Genomic DNA, 16,921 nt, shown 5'->3' with positions numbered 1-16,921 from the left:
TCTCTCATTTATACCTATTTATCAGATGTAAATTAACCTCACTCCAGGGCTAAATTTGCTCGGCAGTGGATGCTGTATTTGGATGAAGTTACAAGGCTGAGTAAAACTCGAGCGAGGAGACTGTTTACTGTGTGAAGCATTACTTAGCGTATGCGTTTCTTTTGACTGTTAATCAAATGAAGGACATTCGTTAATTTGTCCAGTTTTTTTTTATATGCTCTTGATTATGGATGAAGGAAAGAAAGTGTTACTCTCAATATCTTACTTGCACTTTCGTTTGTACTTTGTTTTCTTCTCTGTGAGTCAAAACTGTCCTTGTAAGCGCGTGCGGTCGAGACTGTCGATGTGACAGATTAAAGAGGCAGTGATGCAGTGCTGTTAGGATCTGCCTGCCTGATACCTGCCCAGACTGAGTGTTTGTCCCTTTGGGCTGTGTCAACCGCATGTCCTTGACCAGTGGAATTGGAGGCGGGAGGCAGGAGGGTGAGGGAGCAGGGGAGAGGGGTGAGGAGAGTGTGTGAGCAGGATGACAACACTGCCTCTCTGGCCTGAGGGGCTGAGTTAACACTCTCCCCCTCACTCCATCCTTTGTCTTATCCATCAGTGGCATTTAAACACAGTTATGCACATGCATGCACAAACACGCAAAGGCGGGCACTCACATGTCCACGCACATACCCCTGAAAAAGCACCTCCTCGCACACGCCCACGCACACGCGCACACACTCTCTTTCTAGAGCTCAGGCAGGTCTTCATGTTATCTTAATGCCATCCTCCTCCTGACAGGCCTGCTGACCCGTACTCTCTTCCACCTCATTCATAGGATTTAGTGATGAGGAGGATAGAAATAGACTTCCCTGCACTGGATTTGGTTCAATAATGTATATCTCTGTGAATGCTATTTATATTATTCCCTGCTGGGTCCCTCACAGTGAGGTAGGCTTGGAAGAAAATGCTGGCTGCTACTCTTCATAGTAGTATTCATGGAGTATTAATGGATCCTGGCATCACTCATCAGTTGCAGACCAAACAGAAGAATTGCATCTATTGTTTTGGAATAGATGATTAATCCAAAAACAACACCGTGTCTTGCGCTTGGCTACGATCTACTTATGTGTGTTCAAGTCTGCCACAATAATTGCACTTGCATCAATTATTAATTCTGTGATAAGAATCTAATATCCCACTCCAGGGATTTCTCCGGCAGAGTGATTCTTCGCTAGAGTCTCTTTTCAGCTTCGCTGGAACCTTCTGGTCTTTTCCTCTGCAGCACAGAGTGCAGGCAGCAGAGAAAATGCACATCTATTTTCTGACAATAAAACTGGTATTTATATCTGAGGAAATGGTGCTCTTGATTTATTTATATATTTTTGTTGTTGTTGTTGCATTAGCCACGCTTCTCTATCTGTTGGCGAGGTGTATGTGTGTGTGTGTGTGTGATTCTGATATGGAGAGCTGTTTTTAGGGATACCAAACAAAGACGAAGAGGGAGGCTGGATCCAGGCTGCATCCGTCTCGGGACCGGAGAGGCACCCATCGGTAGCCTGGAGGTGGAGAGAAATGTGTGTACAGCTGCTAAATACACAAGCGTCATATATGTGGAGGCATTTCCATAAAGACTCCAGAGACCAACCTTCAGTAACGCTGACTTTGTGAATGAATGGAAATACAATGATGGTCACACAATGTCACCTGATGTAATTTAGCTCTTCAGCTGACTCCCAACCCCCCACCTCCTCTTCCTCTTTCAGCATGTGCGGCTCACCTTTCTTCAGGCTGGTGAAGGGCAGCGTGTACTGGCCCACAAAATCGCTGCTGAGAATGCCGGTCTGGTCTCGGACACAGAAGCGGATGAGGCAGAGCTCGGGGATGCTGATGCTGAAGTTCATGTCAGTACCCCAGTGAGGACTCAGAGCTGTAAAGGTAATCAGAATCAGTCCGTTAGAGTCTGTCAGAATTTGTATATACTGTAAACAATTAGTCAAAACACTTAATGTTACATGAAGAGATGTCACTAACCCCTGATTGTGCAGCTCCTCTCAGCTCTATGGAGACATTTAGCATCTTAAACTCATTGCTTTGGTTCACTGTCACCTCTTTCATAGCATTGCTTTCAGCTGGCAGATGTTTTCAGTGAAACAGCTCTAAATACCCACTGTACACTACATGCTCAGCACCAAACTTCAAAGTTAAGAAAAATCAACTAGCTCATGCACAAAGTGGAGCATTTAACAGCTAACAGTGAGATAGTCTTCTTAGGAGTTGCTAGAGACTAAAAAATGGAGCTAAATGTGAGCAAATGTTGGACTCACATTCACTAGGTGGCCATAGACAAGACTACAAATGAATGCTAATCCTACTCCGCATGTAGTGAATGTGTGAATAGTGAACTATTTGTCAACTATTTGCCACATTCACCTTATGGGGCAATAATATGTGAGTGTTGTGTTTGCAGCTTGTTTCTCAAGTGGCCAAACATGTTATTTCAGGTTTAAAATGTCCACAAGGCCAAAACTGTAGACACAAGTTAAACTAAAGCCTCTCTGGAAAAACCAGTTTTGATGAATGATATTCAAGATGTCACTAATGAGGCTCTCATGCTTTCGCTTAGCTCTTTCTCAGTCACCGTGCTGGACCCTCACAGCAGAGTACACAGCAGCAGAGTTACCATCACCAGACAAAGAGTAAGAGACCCACAGAGAGCCTCTTTCATTTATTCAGCTTGTTGTTAATCAACACCAAGAGCCCACAGCCATGCTAGCAGCTATGTTAGGCTGCACTTGGCGCTTTGAGCCACATGCTCACAATCGCAATGCTAACATGCCGATCTTAGTTGAGCATCTCAGCATGCTAACATTTACTATTACTAATTAGGAGTAAACAGAAAGTACAACTAAGGCTGCGATGCAATGCAATTTGTTTATGATAGTTTTGCAGAAGTTTAAATTCAAATTCACAGGACGAAAAGTATATTTTAATCAGTTGTCGAGATGTTTCAGTCTAGACTGAAGTGGTGAAGCGACCAACGACTGACATTGCCGTCTACAGTGAATAGGTAATTCAACAGACCCACAGTTTGATGCATGACAAGTCATATTTAGGTGCAATATTACAGTGACAAATGAGGAGAGCTCCTATAATGAGTCATCTGTGCTGCAATTCTGAATCCTCTTCTGATTCGAAATAAGTTCCTCTGTAACAGCCAAGTTTTAATCTAAATCCACATTCATTTGTATTCACCAGTGACCTTATCTGTTTCATAGTGTGAAACGATTTTATGATTTATGCCCATGCATAAGTGCTCTGCTTCCTTCAGGACTCTAAACCATCTCTCCCACCCTCTCCCTCCTTCTCTCCCTCTTTCTCTCATGCCAGCAGCAGCAACGCAGTGTTGTATCTCATCAATGCGATGTCTTGATATCAAGTTAATTTTCCATGTTCCCATTGTTTAAAGACGAAAGCTCCAAATCAAATGCGACATACTGCATGTTCTGTGGTGAACACAGGCTGAAATATGAAGAGTCTGTCAGAAACCTCGACAGCTGCAGGATTAACTTCCACACTTGAAAGTCTGATGACAGTTAGAGGCAGTAAATTTAAGACCCAAACAGCCATTTTCACATTCATCATTGTAAACAATAATAAACTAGCCCTAGTCATTATGGCTGCTGGTGATGGGGCACCGTGATACTTGACTGAGCGCAAAAAAATCCCCATCCAACTTAAACTGTAGCACTTTGTCCTGTGTGCAGTGACGGTAAGCTCTGTGTTGCCAGTCATAGCAGTGCTGCATGACAGACTTCTCTTCAAAGGAAATCCACTTGAAGAAAATCATCAGCACATTTCTATTCACAAGCCCAACAGCAGCTTACTGGGAAATAGATTTAAAAGGAAGAGAAAAAAAAACAACAGGACCCCACAGAAATGCTGCTGTCATAGAAAACTCCCTACAATCCAGTTTAGGTGGTTTCCATGTTTTACTTGAAGGTTTGTCCTGCAGTGTGGAGGAACTCGGCGTGTTCTCAGGTGTATTTGGATCTGTGTTTGTTCGTGTAAATCTAGGGATGGCATTGTCTGCCTGTTGGTAAGTCCACCGCTTTGATCCCAGATGGATTGCTGCGACTGACGTTAGTGATCCCCTGACTTGTCCTCTAGGGACACTTTGAGGTTGACGTTTGTGTTTTTGAGTGAAATATCTCAACAGCTTTGGACAGATTACCATGAAATGTATTACAGACATTCATATCTCCCTCAGGATGACTTGTGACAACTTGTGATCAATTCAAAAGTTTCATTTGTCAAACACTTTGTTTGTGGCTAAAAATACCAGCTAAGCTAATGACCGTCCCATCAGCCTTAGCTGTTGTTTTTGATTAACACTAATTGGCAAATGTTAATGCTAACATGCTAAGCTGTAATGGTAAACATGGTAAACATTATACCTGCTTAACATCAGCATGTTAGTATTGTCATCAGGAGCCAGAACATATATGTTTTCATAGGCGGGGGGTCTTTAAGACACATTAACCCTTCTATTATGTTCAAGTCAGAACCCAAATCTTAACCCTGGGAACATAGGAATGACTCCCATTGGGAGCATGTTAGCATGCTAATATTAGCATGTCAAGCCTGTCAAGCTGTGTCTAAGCAAGACCACGTACAGTGTCCTGCAATACTCACAGTTGTTTCTGACAGTATGTGTGCTTTTTCTGCACGAGTCGCAAGAAATCCCATAAATCTCCACCCTGACAAAGGGGTCCAGAGCTTTGCCACTCCTGGGGACAGGTAGGTTGGACCCACTGATCACCTGTAGACAGACACATGCAGAAAGGTAGAACAAATGGTCACATAGGTGGGTGCATGACAGTGTAATAGATATCAGGGATAAACAGCAATCATAAAAGAGGAGAGAAAACAGGAGAGAGAAAAGAAGAGGAGAGGAGAGGGCTGTAATTACACTCGTCTGGAGAGAGGCAGGCTTATCTGCAGTCCTCTCACACTGAGCCTTCCCTTCCCCGGCGCTGATCAAAGACAAACCTGCATGTACTTATCACGACATGCCCCGCTTGGCACTGATGGAGCTTTACAGTGTCCGGCCCAAAATTACAGTCCCTTTCCTCTCCTAAAGTCACGCTACAACACACCCTGCATTATGCTCGAGCACAGTTACAGTGGCCCATACTTGTGAGCGTGTACTAGATAGTAGTTTGGAGTTATCACTTCATAAAGATTTGCTATTGAAAAACAGATCATTGTTTATAGCTGACAGTTTTATGCTAAACAGTCTCATGAAAGCTCAAGGGGAAATATTGTTTTCCTGAGCAGATGAATAATTTACTGTTTAAAGATTGAAAACTCGACCCTACCTAACTTACAACACTGAATGCTGCTCATGACTCCGATTCCCACTGAGTTTAGAGCTGAGTCAAGATTGTAGGATTTTCCCTGAAGTGATCAAGTAATACAGAATGGTGCTGTGAATAAAGAAAGGTGAGGTTTTTCCCAGGGCATCCAAAGCAGAGCACACCACATTTATATTTCATGCACTGTGCTGAGAAGATGTACAGTGTGTGTGTGTGTGTGTGTGTGTGTGTGTGTGTGTGTGTGTGTGTGTGTGTGTGTGTGTGTGTGTGTGTGCGTACTCCGTTAGAAGACAATGCCTGGTGTGTTTTTGCTTAACTTGTGATGTCTGATCCAGATGTATTTCCTTCATCAGACAGCATAAGAGCAGGTACGGCATGAAAGGACTTTAAAGCATGAATTCTTTAAGTGGTCTAACCGGTTACATTCAGCACAGCTGCTGTGCTTACTGAGCGAGGTCAACTGAGGAAAAAGTATAAACACACAGAGTCCGATTTGCAGTCAAAGGTCAGTTGTTGTAATTTGGATGAGCCGACCCTTTAGGACGGATTTTCGCTATGATTTATAGATGTTCATAAAACTGATTCCAGCACAGTAATTATGATGTCTCCCGTCTACCTCCTCTGCACTAAGTCTGTATGAGTCCCATGTGATCCCAGTCAATTCCACATGTTGTCTTTGCAGCACAAAGCCTCACATATCTCTGAGTCCCGCCATTATGTTCTGTAACAGCAAACTGTTGTATCTCTGTAATTGGACTTAGAAGAGTTGATGTGTGAGCCTCGTCCTTATGGCACACTGAAGGGACGTGACTCTTCTCTACCGCTTCATTGCCCCTATTGTTATGTGGCTTAGATACAGTACATTACAAGCGCTGCGTGTACTGTCCCCCAAGACGCTTAAAATAATGGAAAAGGGATGATTTATTAATTGGACCCTGGGTCTAATTGCATTAGATCACCCCCCTCTTTTCTTTCTCTTTATTTTCTGAGGGAGATAATCTAATTAAACGGAGACACTCTCAGGGAGTTTTACATCATTGTTGGTTCACAGCATCCGGCAGGAAAGCATCTATCTAGAGGCAAAGAGCGAGATGCTGCACAATCCCTAGATTGTGAGGCACAGACACACACGCACGTAAAACACACTCACACAGTACTGGAACATTAAACCTTAATCCATAAAGCCAACCCGAGTGGATTATTCAGCGTTCAGTGCTCCGTAGCTTTACCTTGAGCAGCAGGTGTGTGGGTTTGGGGCTGTTGTGGCTGCAGCCAGGATCAAAGCTCCTCTGACTGGACATGAGCACTGCCGGCTTCAGGATGTATCCACAGCCCCCGTTGTCCTGGAAACGGCCATCATTAAGGTCCATAGGAAAGCCCAGGGACTGGAAATTTAGAGCCACTGCAAAACACCACGGGACAATCTTGGAACAATGAAAATGACGAGCCACAGAGCAGCGGCGACGAGATTTATTGGAACAAAATTGAGAATGCCTAAAGCTTGTTGAAATGAAATGAGCCACGTGAGATGGTCTCCTGCATACCTTCTGTTTTTTAAGGCTCTTTTTCGTTCTGCAGGAGGGAGCTAAATTATACAATGACTTGAAATGTTTCTGCAACAATAGCGCGCATTGCATCAGGGACACTTTCACAGTCACCAGCTGTGAGATCTGCATCTGTGGAGGGTTTTCTGCGCTGTGAAGCTTTGTGTTGTGTGCTGCATACACCGTGTCATCAGTGACTGCACTTTTCCCATGTGAAGAGATCGTCGGATAAAGAAAGCAGCAGGTGTAATCCTGCTGGCAGGTTAATATAAATATGTGATAAATATATGATAAATGTGGAGAAAAACACCTTTAATTACCCAACACACTGCCATGCGTCTTTTCCTATACGTATGTCAGAGAGTCCCAGTGAATGTTCCGCTCATCTAACTGTAATTGATCCATCCAGGCTGCTGCTTAGTGCCGCAGTCTCCTGCAACTGTGAAAAGTGCCGATCGCCATCTGCACAGCTGCCATCGGAGCACGTAGGCAGTCTGCTCAGCAATCAGCCGGGCTTCATGTCAGAATCAGTGGCTGGCCGACTGAGTGACGGAAACGGCTGAAGAGGATGTGTAAAAGGCAGGTGGAGTGACAGGAACACTCGGCAAGACACTGCCAGACACATCAGGGTTGTGACTTTAAGGTCACGGCTGAGCACACGTTGGCATGAGGCTCAAGGATGAAGTTTAGGAATTAATTTTTTTAGTTCGCATTAAGAGCGCAGGTATGTGGTGTGAGTCAAGCCCAATGCTCACGCTTGACTCTAAAGTAATTATAACTGCATGAAAAAAAAAACTAAGCTGTGACCCAGACAAGGATGTAGTTTAAAGGAGAAAAAAAAAAAAAAACGCATTTAGGAGGGTGCAAATCGATTTAGAAAAGGTGTGATAAGGGCCAGGAGAGGACTTGCTCCGGGGGAAACCGCAGATGAGGCGGTCAGGCTGTGGACTGGAATGAAATGTTCTTTTCACTGCTAATCGACAGGACACTTGGCCGGTTGTTTCCTTTGAAGTTCGACAATCTCACTTTCCGTGCCTCATCTCTCTCCGTTTGTTAAAAAAAGAGAGGGAAAGAAAAAAGAAGCTTGTAATGGATTGTGGTGGCTGTTCTGTGTGTGTTGAGAACTTTTTGATTCCTGTTGAAACTGCTGACGCACAGGGATCAAAGAAATTCTCCTTTCATGTCTTTTTTGAATGGATGTTTTCAGGGTTTTAATCTCGACCAAAATAGAAGCTGAGTTGACAACAAAGTATTAGTAACTTCAGGAACATTTTGTTACCCCTTTTTAATTTGACATATTTATTACTAACATATCTTGTATTTCTTTCAAAAATCCCTTTTTATTCACCTTTTAAACATAAATAAATGAAAAACCTAATAATTGATGGGTTAATTCATAAAACAGTACAATGTTTTATTGATTCCTCTATTCATTTACCAATTAGACTGGCTCAATTTGCTTTCTAAACATTTCCATGTCTCCATAATTGCATATCAGATAACAGCACATGTACTGCATGCATACCATATTGATTTGCATTCATCTTGCGAGTTTGGAAACGTGTAAAGGTTCAAAAACAGAGGAGAAAATCACCATGTTTGTTAAGCTCATTCCAGATTCCTACGCCTAAATAAATGCGTGTGTGTGTTTATATGCATGTGGTCTTTCTCCTGTTTTGGACAGGAATATACTTGCTGTCTCCCACTCACCGAGCTGTGAGCCGACGTTCCAAAACTCCTGAGGGTTGTAGTTGGACGAGGACGTCCTCGAGGCCGCTGGGTAAATCCTGCTGAGGAACCTCTGGTTATGCTGAACAAAATCTGCACCTGGGAGAGGATGCACAGCACTCAAAGGTCACATATCTCCTCTGACACACACACACAGATGTCGTGTTACATACATTTTAGTCCAATCATCTGACTCAGTCACAGTGGTTATGCAGTGATTCAGGAGAGCAGGTTTATCTGCAGGGAGATGGTGTCTTTTTCCTTTTTTTTTTTTTTTTAAATAAAAATGCCTTTTTCTGATTCGTCATTGTGACAGATCACAGTTCTTGGCGTTACAGATACGATTCTTTGCTCTCCATTTTGTTTGTAACTTTATGGACGACTTGCTTATATTCAAATAGGCTCCCAATAAGTAAGACGCACCAATTAAATTGTTGTTTAGCTTAATGTCAAAAGAAAATCTTTGTAGAATACATGAGAAGACGGAAACCATTCTGGATAGACTAAAAAAAGCCTGACACACAGCTTCAGTGTGTGTGTGATCGTACCAGCTGTGTAGTCTCCCTGCAGGGCTTGATGATGACAAGAGACTACAAGGTTCTTACAACTGCGCCGTAACTGAGACTGTTCACGGTCCCTGCCAACCAAGCCGACCGGCTCATAATGTAGCTGTGTGTCTGGAAAGCGTCATTCTTCTTCAGCAGGAGCAGATTTCATTTCTCCACATCACTCTGTATCTCCAGCAGACTGCAGCACAGCAGCGCAATGACAGCTTAACTGATTATCAGCTGATTTGAACCTCTGTGGGCTCTTTTCCACATCCCCAACGGTGAGACGAGAAGGCACATTTCTGGGCTTCTGCTGTTGTGCTTTATTCCCTGGATGTACTCCCCTATGCCATATATTTCATGTTCAATATGCTTTGGTTATTATGGAGGTTTCTGGCACCGGTCATAATTGCATTTCTTACCCAAAGAGGAGCTACAGAGACTTCTCCTTTGAGCTTAATGTAATCATAACTCATGTGAATCTCGTGGGCTCATCAGAACGATATTTTGTGATATTTGCAATTAATTATACACGTTCTTTATCACTTTAAAGTCAGGCTTTCCTCGTCTTGTCCCGTAACTTCAGCTCCACAAATAATATTTTACCTGAGGCTTTGGCCAGCTTCCGAGCCTTCTTCTCTGCCATGGATGTGTTCTCACAGCAGCTCTGACTGTCCATGGAATGAGTGAAGCTGATGAACTTGACAGACCCGGTGTATACGACCAGATCAGATAAAGCCTCTGCCACCTTCACCTTCTTCTTCTACTCATGAGATGTGGAGTAGAAAGGAAGATAAAACCAAACAGAGCATTCACCAAATTGCAACATGCTGTAGATTAAAGCTTTACCTTCTTGTCCCATCAGCTATCGTATCTGTGCAGCATCTCCTCATACCAACAGTCTATATCTGTCTCTGTGTTTCTGCTCTTAGATCTAACTGACTTACTTTGGTCTTTGACCCTGCCTTTCTGGGAGACCAGAACTTTGCTTTGGTTTGATGCTCCTCATCCTCCTCATCGTCCTCCTCCTCATCATCCTCGCCCTCATCTACACTCTCCTCCACCTCTGTCTTAATCTGATGCTTGAGCTTTTTATTCTTGATGAGTATCTTATGCTGCAGGTCCTGGCAAACCCACAGAGCACACATGCAGTACAAATTTATACATGAGTAAATGTGAAGGTGAAGGTACCTTAATCATGGACACCTACTGTACATTCACCCCCGCTCTCATACAACATCACATAGTTGCATCAGTCAAACAAACTTCAAACTTAGGACATCAAAACACTTGCTTTGTACAAAACGCCCCCTCCCTGATTTCTGAAAAAGATGGTATTCTTCAAAGAGACGCTCAGTCGCCACATCCACATCAATGCATAAACACAGCCAAGTTAGGTGGGATAAAGAAGCAGAAAGCAGCAGGTGTACCGAATCACTCAATCACACATCTGCTGCTATATTTCACCGTCCTGGCTGCAAATCTGTTATAGGGTTCTTTATGCAGATGAGCAGCAATATGCTAAAAGTAAAAAAACATTACGGTCTGGACTTGGAAGCAGCCCAATGGTAAGCCACATGACAGGAAGTCACCCTGTCAGCATCACATACTGTATGCACAGGAAAAATATGCCAAAATAATTACAGATCTGCCAACATTAACAACCTGTAAGAGCCCATATAGTACGAAAATTATAAGCTTCCTTTGGCTCTGCACTCTTTCATTTTTTCATTGCTGCTACAGAAAAATGATACAGTCTGGAGAGCTGCGACAGAGGCTCTGCTTATGTTGATGTAATTTAGGATATATGAGGGTTCTTAAAGAGAATTATGCCCGTGTTTACAGTAAAAATAGAATAAAGCAGAGTAATAACTTGTTAATTAACTATAGCTTATTTCTAATTACACTGCATAATGGAGAAACAGAGGGAAGAAAATTGGGAATTCCGTCCCTCCTGCGGCTTTGACGATTTAGTAAACAGATTTAAAACCTTTAAGTGGTGAGAGAGGCGTAGATAGATAATGAACAGTTCTGACTACAGAGTATTTCACTACTGGATGTGTGAAGCTGCATTAACGTGACATGTGAGCACTGATTCAGTGTTCAGGTTGCTGTGGGTTAATAGTCAAGATGGAACCACTTGTGCTGAGGCTCCTATGCACGCCCCCATTTCCTGAGACATATAGATTAAAAAAAAAGAAAAGATATGGGGAAGCAAATCTTACATGCACATGCAGGATAAAACACAGCTCTTTTTTTTGCAGTAAATTCCAAAGCAGCAGGCAGCAGACGGCGCATGCTCATCCACCCTCAGAGAAAAACCCTTCATCCTCCTCGTCATATTCAATAGGCTGGAGTGACTGAAGCAGCATCTTTCAGGCCAGTCTCTCAGTCATGAGTTGAGGCAGATCCTTTCAGTGGAGAAGCCGCAGCCCAAACCCGATAATCTAAATGAACAATCAGCTCAAGTGCCTCAGCACACTTAAAATGATGGACACTTCTCAGGATCACATTAGATTTTGCGAATCTCTGAGAGATTAAAGAGGTTTGGAAATGCGGACGTCCATCTACCCCTCCGGTCCCATTGGAGGAGAGAGGCACAGGAACCCTCAGAAAGAGACTAATGAGGTCCTCCGTGACACCGAAAAGGTCTCATTTTCTCCTTGTTTTGCTTTGCTATGACAGGCGATGATTTTTCACATACAAACGCTGTCATCCCTCTGCCTGCACCAGCAGCTCGCACATGAAACACAGATCTTGCTTCTGATTTGCTGCTCATACGGCCGAGTCTTACATTTGGGCTTGGGAGGTCCCCAGAGGCTGAGTGCTGCAAGGGAGTTCTCAGCAGCTTGTCCCCCAGGATAGAGGTGAGGTACTGGGCCATGACCTCCTGCTGCTCCTGCGAGCAGTGGTTTTCTAATGACAGGATCACGGGATACGCAGACACCTGTCAACACATAAATAAAATCATGACTCAACCCCCATTTGGAACAATTAGCATCAAACCTGGATCTGCTGCTCTCCCTGCAGGCTCTAAATTAAAGACGCAACACAGAAAATGGCCTGAACTGCCTGAATCAAAAACAACATGCAAGCAAAGCATTACTATCAGAGATGCTATTAATTAGAGCAAATGCAGCTAAGTGGGGACTCCTGGGGCCTTCAGATGCAGGAGTGAACACCGAGTTAGATGCCTGGAGCACCCCTCCAGGACATATATGCCGTGTAACATACTACATACCTCGAAGGCATGTCGTTCCACAGTGGTGATGACATCCTTAAAGAGTATCTTGGTGGTCAGGGTGTAGCCATGGTAGACTACAGGCTCCATATCGGGCCCATCCCAGCAGTCAATCTCCAGACAGCGACAGCCTTTCCTCAGAGCACTGTGCCACACACACACACACACACACACACGCAAGCACGTGCATGCATACAGAGACAGATAGACAAACACACTGAGCTGTGGTAAGGCTATGATAAGCACTTGTAATGTACTGCATCAGAAATTAGAAGTGAAGAGTTGAGGCACAATCTCAGCTATTCCCTTGCACAAGCTCAGGTCAAGTTCTCGCAAGTGGAGCCATCAAAGCCACTTTCTTACATGTCGCGTATTACTGTACATGTGGATATTGTGCTGCGAGCAGTGCAGTCTAATAATTTATTCCAACAGCTGCCGCAACCAGAGTGAATCTGCTCCTCATTTAACACCAGAAAAGGATGATGTTACATTTCCATTTCTGTGCTTTTCAAGTCAAATTCACGCAGAACAGAATATGTCTTGTTGTTAAAAGATATTTCTTGCTGTCGGTAGTGGACAAAAATTATATCACTTTCACAGCAGGGGTTGGGCAAATAATAACTGTGGCAATGATACATTTCCTCGCAACCCTGATGCAAAGTTATATCACCCTTTTACTCCAGACAGTTTGACTCCGGCATGGTTGTGCTTTTTGAGGAACCACGCTTTTCCACCAGAATATTGCTGCTTTGCATTTGAATGGCAGCACACATGAACACGCGTCTGCCGTGTATTTCTTCAGCAGTTGCATGCTGTTCTTTCACTTCCACTCTCAGCTATGCGCTCTATGGTTACAGGAACGTCATGACTGTCTTGTGCACTGCAGACTTCCTCTGTAACCCCACTGCCACTGTGAGTGTCATGTTGCAAGTGGCTCTATAATTGCCTCTGGCATTTCAGAGAATGGATGACTGGACAGCACGTCTGGTTTTCTTTTATTAATATTTTGGCTGTTTTGTTACCTTTTGTATTTCTTCTTTATTATGTTTTTGTGTTTAATTATACTGCTGACTGTGGAGAGCAACAGCACGCAGAGAGAGAGGCAACGAATAAAAGGTTATTTGGGAGATTTAAATACAGAACATGTGTTTACAAGGTGCAGAATGAGTTTATCTCATTCTTATAAAGGAAAATAAATGTGTTCTAGAGCTGGGAAACGATAAGCTTAGTTAGCATTAAGACTTCTTGTTAGTGCATTTTTCAACTGTGTGCAGTTTATATGCTAAGTAGAATGTTCTCTGGTAGAGCCAAGCTATCTGTTTCCCCCTTCCTCCAGTCTTTATGCTAAGCTACGCTAACAATGGCCTGACACCAGCTCCATCCTTAACACTGAGACATGAGAGTTATGTCAGTCTTTTCATCCAACTATCAAATGAGTGTATTCCTCCTCCTCCTATAGGCTTTTGTTAATCGTGTATTTCTTCACTCTCCCACCTGTGAGCTAATGGGATTTCTAAAATGCCACCTCCTCGTCCTGCCACTTTGTTCTCCTCTCTCGATGATTATTTCATTATCTAAGTAAACCAGAGCTTCCAGGCTGCTGGTTTGGAGGGTTCCACTCAACCAGCCAGCCAGGGCGCTCAGCACTTTCACAGGGACCATAAATACAGCACTTCTGCTGCCATCAGCCCCTTCTGTAATCACCTCCATTACCCCATAAAGGGACCACAGCAATTTCACTGTCTGCCTCAGCACATGAGTGGGTCAATGAAATGAGAGGAAAAGAGAGTGTCCAGATAACACACATGTAGCTCTGGAGGAGAGACTTGAGAGTGAAGATAAAAATGTATTGAGGGGCATTTTAGATCTGTATAAGAGCCAAATGGTGTTTAAATTGGCCTTATCATTTGATTTTGTTTTGACCTACATAAAAAAAAGCATATTAATTAAATATATTTAGCAGATTAGTTGATGATGGCTAATACATACACATATATTTTGTCTAGAAGAACACACAAGCTGTGCTGTATACACTGTACTTCCCTACCAAACATAGGCGTCCAGGTGGCTCTTTCCCACCAGCTGATCTCCAGTCAGGTAGGTGTTATGTGATGAGGAGATGAAGTAACTGGTGAGAGGCTGGTTCATGTCTTGGTACACAGATGTGTGGGCCTGGTTGAACACACAGCAGTCTTTGGACTCCATGTACCTGAGGAATCCTTCAAATGTCATGGACCTGCTTTCTCTGGCTGGAAGAGGAAGAGGGAGCAGACGCCCTGTCAGTCACAGTCAAAATCAGTGCCAGTTCGTCTACCAAGCACAACAAAAAGTTGAAAGAGACGACTGCAGCAGCCAGCTCAAGCAAAGTTTCTGCTCCTAGAGCATAATGACAGCACTAACATGCTATGTTTAGCAGGTATGATAAATCGCAGGTATAATGTTTACCGTGCTCATCATCTTATTTTAAGCATTTACAGCTGAGGCTCTAGGGAATGTCATTGCTTTTGCAGGTATTTGGTCATAAACTGACCTGATGATGGTGCTAGAAGAAAAGTCCAAAGTCATTAGAATTTATTTTTTGGGCACCATGACTGTCTGTACAAACTTTTATGGGATCCATCCAAGAGAACAAAGCAGACAGACCAACATACCAATACTAAAAACTAGCTCCTTCAAAATGTAGCAACTCAGTAAAGGTTACTATTGAGGTTTCAGATGTAGTAAAGGACACAGCTTCAGTAACATCACAATGAAAGTGACAAATGCATAAGTATGCTCAGTCTGGGGTGGCTGTAAAACTCCTCCAATGGAATAATCAGTCCGAAATATAAGCAATTTCACCGAAACAAATCTGGTTTAATTAAAACGTCAGAGACAAGACTGAGAGGGGAGAAGTCAACTACAACTCCCAGGGAACACTGCTGCAGGAAACATCCAATTACTGAGATTAAAACTGACCTTTTTCACAGCAGACATTTTTGTTTTCGTAGTGGGAAAAGCACAGGAGTAATTGATAACAGTAAAAACATGTCATGGCGTACTGAGGCACAGGTCTGTTTTGTTGCTTGTGAAACTAGGACGTCAGAGCTTTGACATAAAACATCTGTGCCTCTGCACCTCCTCTGTATTCAGGTAATTCATTTGCTGAACCAAAACAACAGCATGTAGTATGATTATAGTACAGGTACGAGAAAAGCTTAAAACTGCTCCTCAAAAAATCCTGTCTCACTCAAAGACTGTATGATAAAGTGAAGAAAGTGAGGCCTTCAGTTAAGCTGCAGCACAGACTGGTTGTGAGTTTTAATTGTGTTGTTGTTTCCCTGTTTTTCTGCTTTTGATGCTTTGATGCTGCCAGCAGTACAATGGGCCCTAGACAACATCTGGTCTACTGGTCCATTGATGTGCCTGACTCTTCCATTTTCCTTCTGTCATTTCAACCCCCTGCCTCTGGACTTCACTTTGTCAGCCAGACACCACTGGAGCTTGGGCCTTAACTTCTGTTTTAACTAAATTAGCATCATTACGTGACAAAGCCGTAGTTCTTCCAGAACAGAGTAATTTTTTTTTTACCATAGTAATGAGCAGCAAGCAGCCTGACACGGTACACAGCTCTGCCTTCGCTTACCTGTCTCTTCAATCTCATATCTTTCAATCAAACTCTCAGCCGTTTCCTCATTTGCTGTGAGCTCCATCTGCTCCTTGTGGAGGAACCTGAGGAGGACGCAGGCAGGCAGTGTCATCTGGCCTGAGGCGTAGCATTGGTACAGATGCTGGATTTGAGCTCTCCTGGTGGAGGGGGCTGTGCCTTTCTTCATCTTGCCCTGCGCACAATCATTACAGCCCCTTAATCCCTCATCGTTTATCCTGGGAAGTTGCTCTTTAGTTTCTTCGTGAAACTTCCAACTTTTATGAACTCAACATGCAATTCTGAGAAGAGTACGCGTCTACCACTAATTTATTTAAGGCTTGCTCTTTTCTTCAAGGCTGAATATCTGCCATCATAATGTTAGAAAGAAAGAAATGTTGAATTTAGGTCCATTTAAAGCACAATACTCCAGATTATTCTTTACGGTGCCATCTTTTAGATACTTTAAACCCTTGTAAGTGTTTCAAAGACACGTCACATCACTTGCTCTCTAAAAATATACAGGAAATAGTGAATAGAAATGTCAACTCAGAGATATATCCCAGCTTTCCGAGCTCACTGTTGAAATTCTTCTTTTTCAAACTCAGCATGAGAGAGAATTCAAGAGAAGTCAGGGTCTTCACTCTGCGCAAAGTTCTCCCATCCTCTCACACTGCACCTTCCCTCTCTCCCTCTCCTCTCTGTATCTCTTACTTCCATCAAATACTAAAGCAACGTCTGTGTGACTTTCTCATTTTAGTCCCTCTCCTCTCCTTGTCGTTCTTCTCAGTCAGTGAGACAAAAGTGTCTGTGACTTTGCCTGGCTTTCTGTGTGTCTCCGTGTCTCTCTCCCTCCCTCCATACCTTTCATC

At 43.3% G+C, this 16,921-nt stretch overlaps 1 protein-coding gene across 1 annotated transcript; it reads right to left on the bottom strand.

The window, feature by feature from the left end:
* Positions 1–1,461: 1,461 nt before the first annotated feature.
* On the bottom strand, positions 1,462–16,239 carry LOC143321791 (1-phosphatidylinositol 4,5-bisphosphate phosphodiesterase zeta-1-like). The gene is given in 11 exon segments (XM_076732432.1): positions 1,462–1,544; positions 1,766–1,915; positions 4,681–4,807; positions 6,593–6,765; positions 8,618–8,734; positions 9,790–9,949; positions 10,131–10,307; positions 11,978–12,130; positions 12,425–12,569; positions 14,472–14,673; positions 16,050–16,239. Coding segments are annotated over 11 exon segments (1,677 nt in total).
* Positions 16,240–16,921: the final 682 nt, after the last annotated feature.

Source organism: Chaetodon auriga, chromosome 6 (assembly GCF_051107435.1).
Source record: "Chaetodon auriga isolate fChaAug3 chromosome 6, fChaAug3.hap1, whole genome shotgun sequence".
Taxonomy (NCBI): Eukaryota; Metazoa; Chordata; class Actinopteri; order Chaetodontiformes; family Chaetodontidae; genus Chaetodon; species Chaetodon auriga.
Note: the sequence above shows the minus strand (reverse complement) of the source record. Positions and strands in the feature narration are given on the sequence as shown.